Below are 1,425 nucleotides of genomic sequence, written 5' to 3'. Positions count from 1 at the left end.
ATTTGGGGCATTGTATCAAGCAGGGGCCTGCTGTTGCTTTGTTCTGTTGTCTGATGGAATCTGCAATTTGGGGAAACCCAAAGGTGGGAGGGCATTTAAGAGGGAGAATGACAGTAGATCTGCAGGCCTGAGGAGGATACTTGTGATTACTGAGGAGAGTTTTGGTTTCTGTGATTCCAGGCTGTAGATGCTGAGCTTTAAAACATGGCAGCCATGAGCAACATGACTGAGATTCTTCTCTTGGGATTTTCCCGAAATGACAGTGTGCAGAAGGCCCTTTGTGTGGTATTTCTCCTCATGTACACAGCTGTTGTCCTGGGAAATGGCTTCATTGTGGTGACTATTGTGGCCAGCAAAGGGCTGGCCTCCCCCATGTATTTCTTCCTCAGCTTCTTGTCCTTGGTGGAGCTCTGTTACTGCTCTGTCACAGCCCCCAAGTTCATCTTTGACTCTTTCATCCAGAGGACAGTCATTTCCCTCAAAGGCTGCATCACACAGATCTTTTTCCTCCATTTTTTTGGTGGCACTGAGATCTTTCTGCTGACAGTGATGGCCTATGACCGCTACGTGGCCATCTGCAAGCCCCTGCACTACGTCACTATCATGAACCGGTGGACCTGTGGCCTCTTGGTGGGCGCTGCCTGGGGTGGAGGCTTGCTGCACTCTGCTGGGCAAACCTTCCTCATTTTCCAGCTGCCCTTCTGTGGCCCCAGCATCATTGACCACTACTTCTGTGATGTGCACCCTGTGCTGAAGCTGGCGTGCTCAGACACCTTCCTCACCAGCCTGCTGATCATCCTCAATGGTGGCTCCATCTCGGTGGTCAGTTTCGTGGTGCTGCTGGCTTCCTACATGGTCATCCTGTGCTCCCTGAGGAGCTGCACGCCAGCTGGGCGGCGCAAGGCCCTCTCCACATGTGCCTCTCACCTTGCAGTTGTGGGCCTCTTCTTCATTCCCTGCTCCTTTGTCTACATGAGACCATGTGTCACCCTCCCTGTGGACAAGATAGTGGCTGTGTTTTACACAGTAGTCACACCCCTCTTAAATCCTGTCATCTACTCCTTTAGGAACACTGAGGTGAAAAATGCCGTGCACAGACTCATGAGGAGGAGTGTGATTTGGGAAGAGAAATAGATGATGGATTTATGCAAAATAGGGGGAGTTGGGATGGGAAGCTGGAGCACCAAAGACCTCACACAGCCTCTCATCTTGGGCCATGCCCTGATTTGTTGGGACTTCAGTCCCTTTTCTGTATGGGAGTGAACAAGATGGAAGGGGTCTTTAAGATGGAGTAAGGGGAGTCTACTATTGTGTCAGTGACCTTGAGGCAGATTGGTTGGTGTGGAGGAGACAGACCTTTCCAGAAAACCTGAGCAGCCTGGGATGGTGCAGAGGGAGTGCTGGGGAAGAGGAGGACATTTCAGG

General features: G+C 51.4%; 1 protein-coding gene across 1 annotated transcript; it reads left to right on the top strand.

Annotated features, from left to right (window-relative positions):
* Positions 1-204: 204 nt before the first annotated feature.
* Positions 205-1,134, top strand: LOC101579905 (olfactory receptor 4X1). Its single transcript, XM_004627269.1, has one exon. It carries the CDS (start codon positions 205-207, stop codon positions 1,132-1,134), a length of 930 nt encoding a protein of 309 aa, XP_004627326.1.
* Positions 1,135-1,425: the final 291 nt, after the last annotated feature.

Source organism: Octodon degus, unplaced genomic scaffold (assembly GCF_000260255.1).
Source record: "Octodon degus isolate 3935 unplaced genomic scaffold, OctDeg1.0 scaffold00018, whole genome shotgun sequence".
Lineage (NCBI taxonomy): Eukaryota > Metazoa > Chordata > Mammalia > Rodentia > Octodontidae > Octodon > Octodon degus.
The sequence above is the reverse complement of the archived record's forward strand: the minus strand, read 5'-3'. Positions and strand labels throughout refer to the sequence as shown.

Coding starts and splice junctions, on each gene's coding strand:
- LOC101579905 (XM_004627269.1), top strand. CDS start 205: ATGGCAGCCATGAGCAACATGACTGAGATTCTTCTCTTGGGATTTTCC.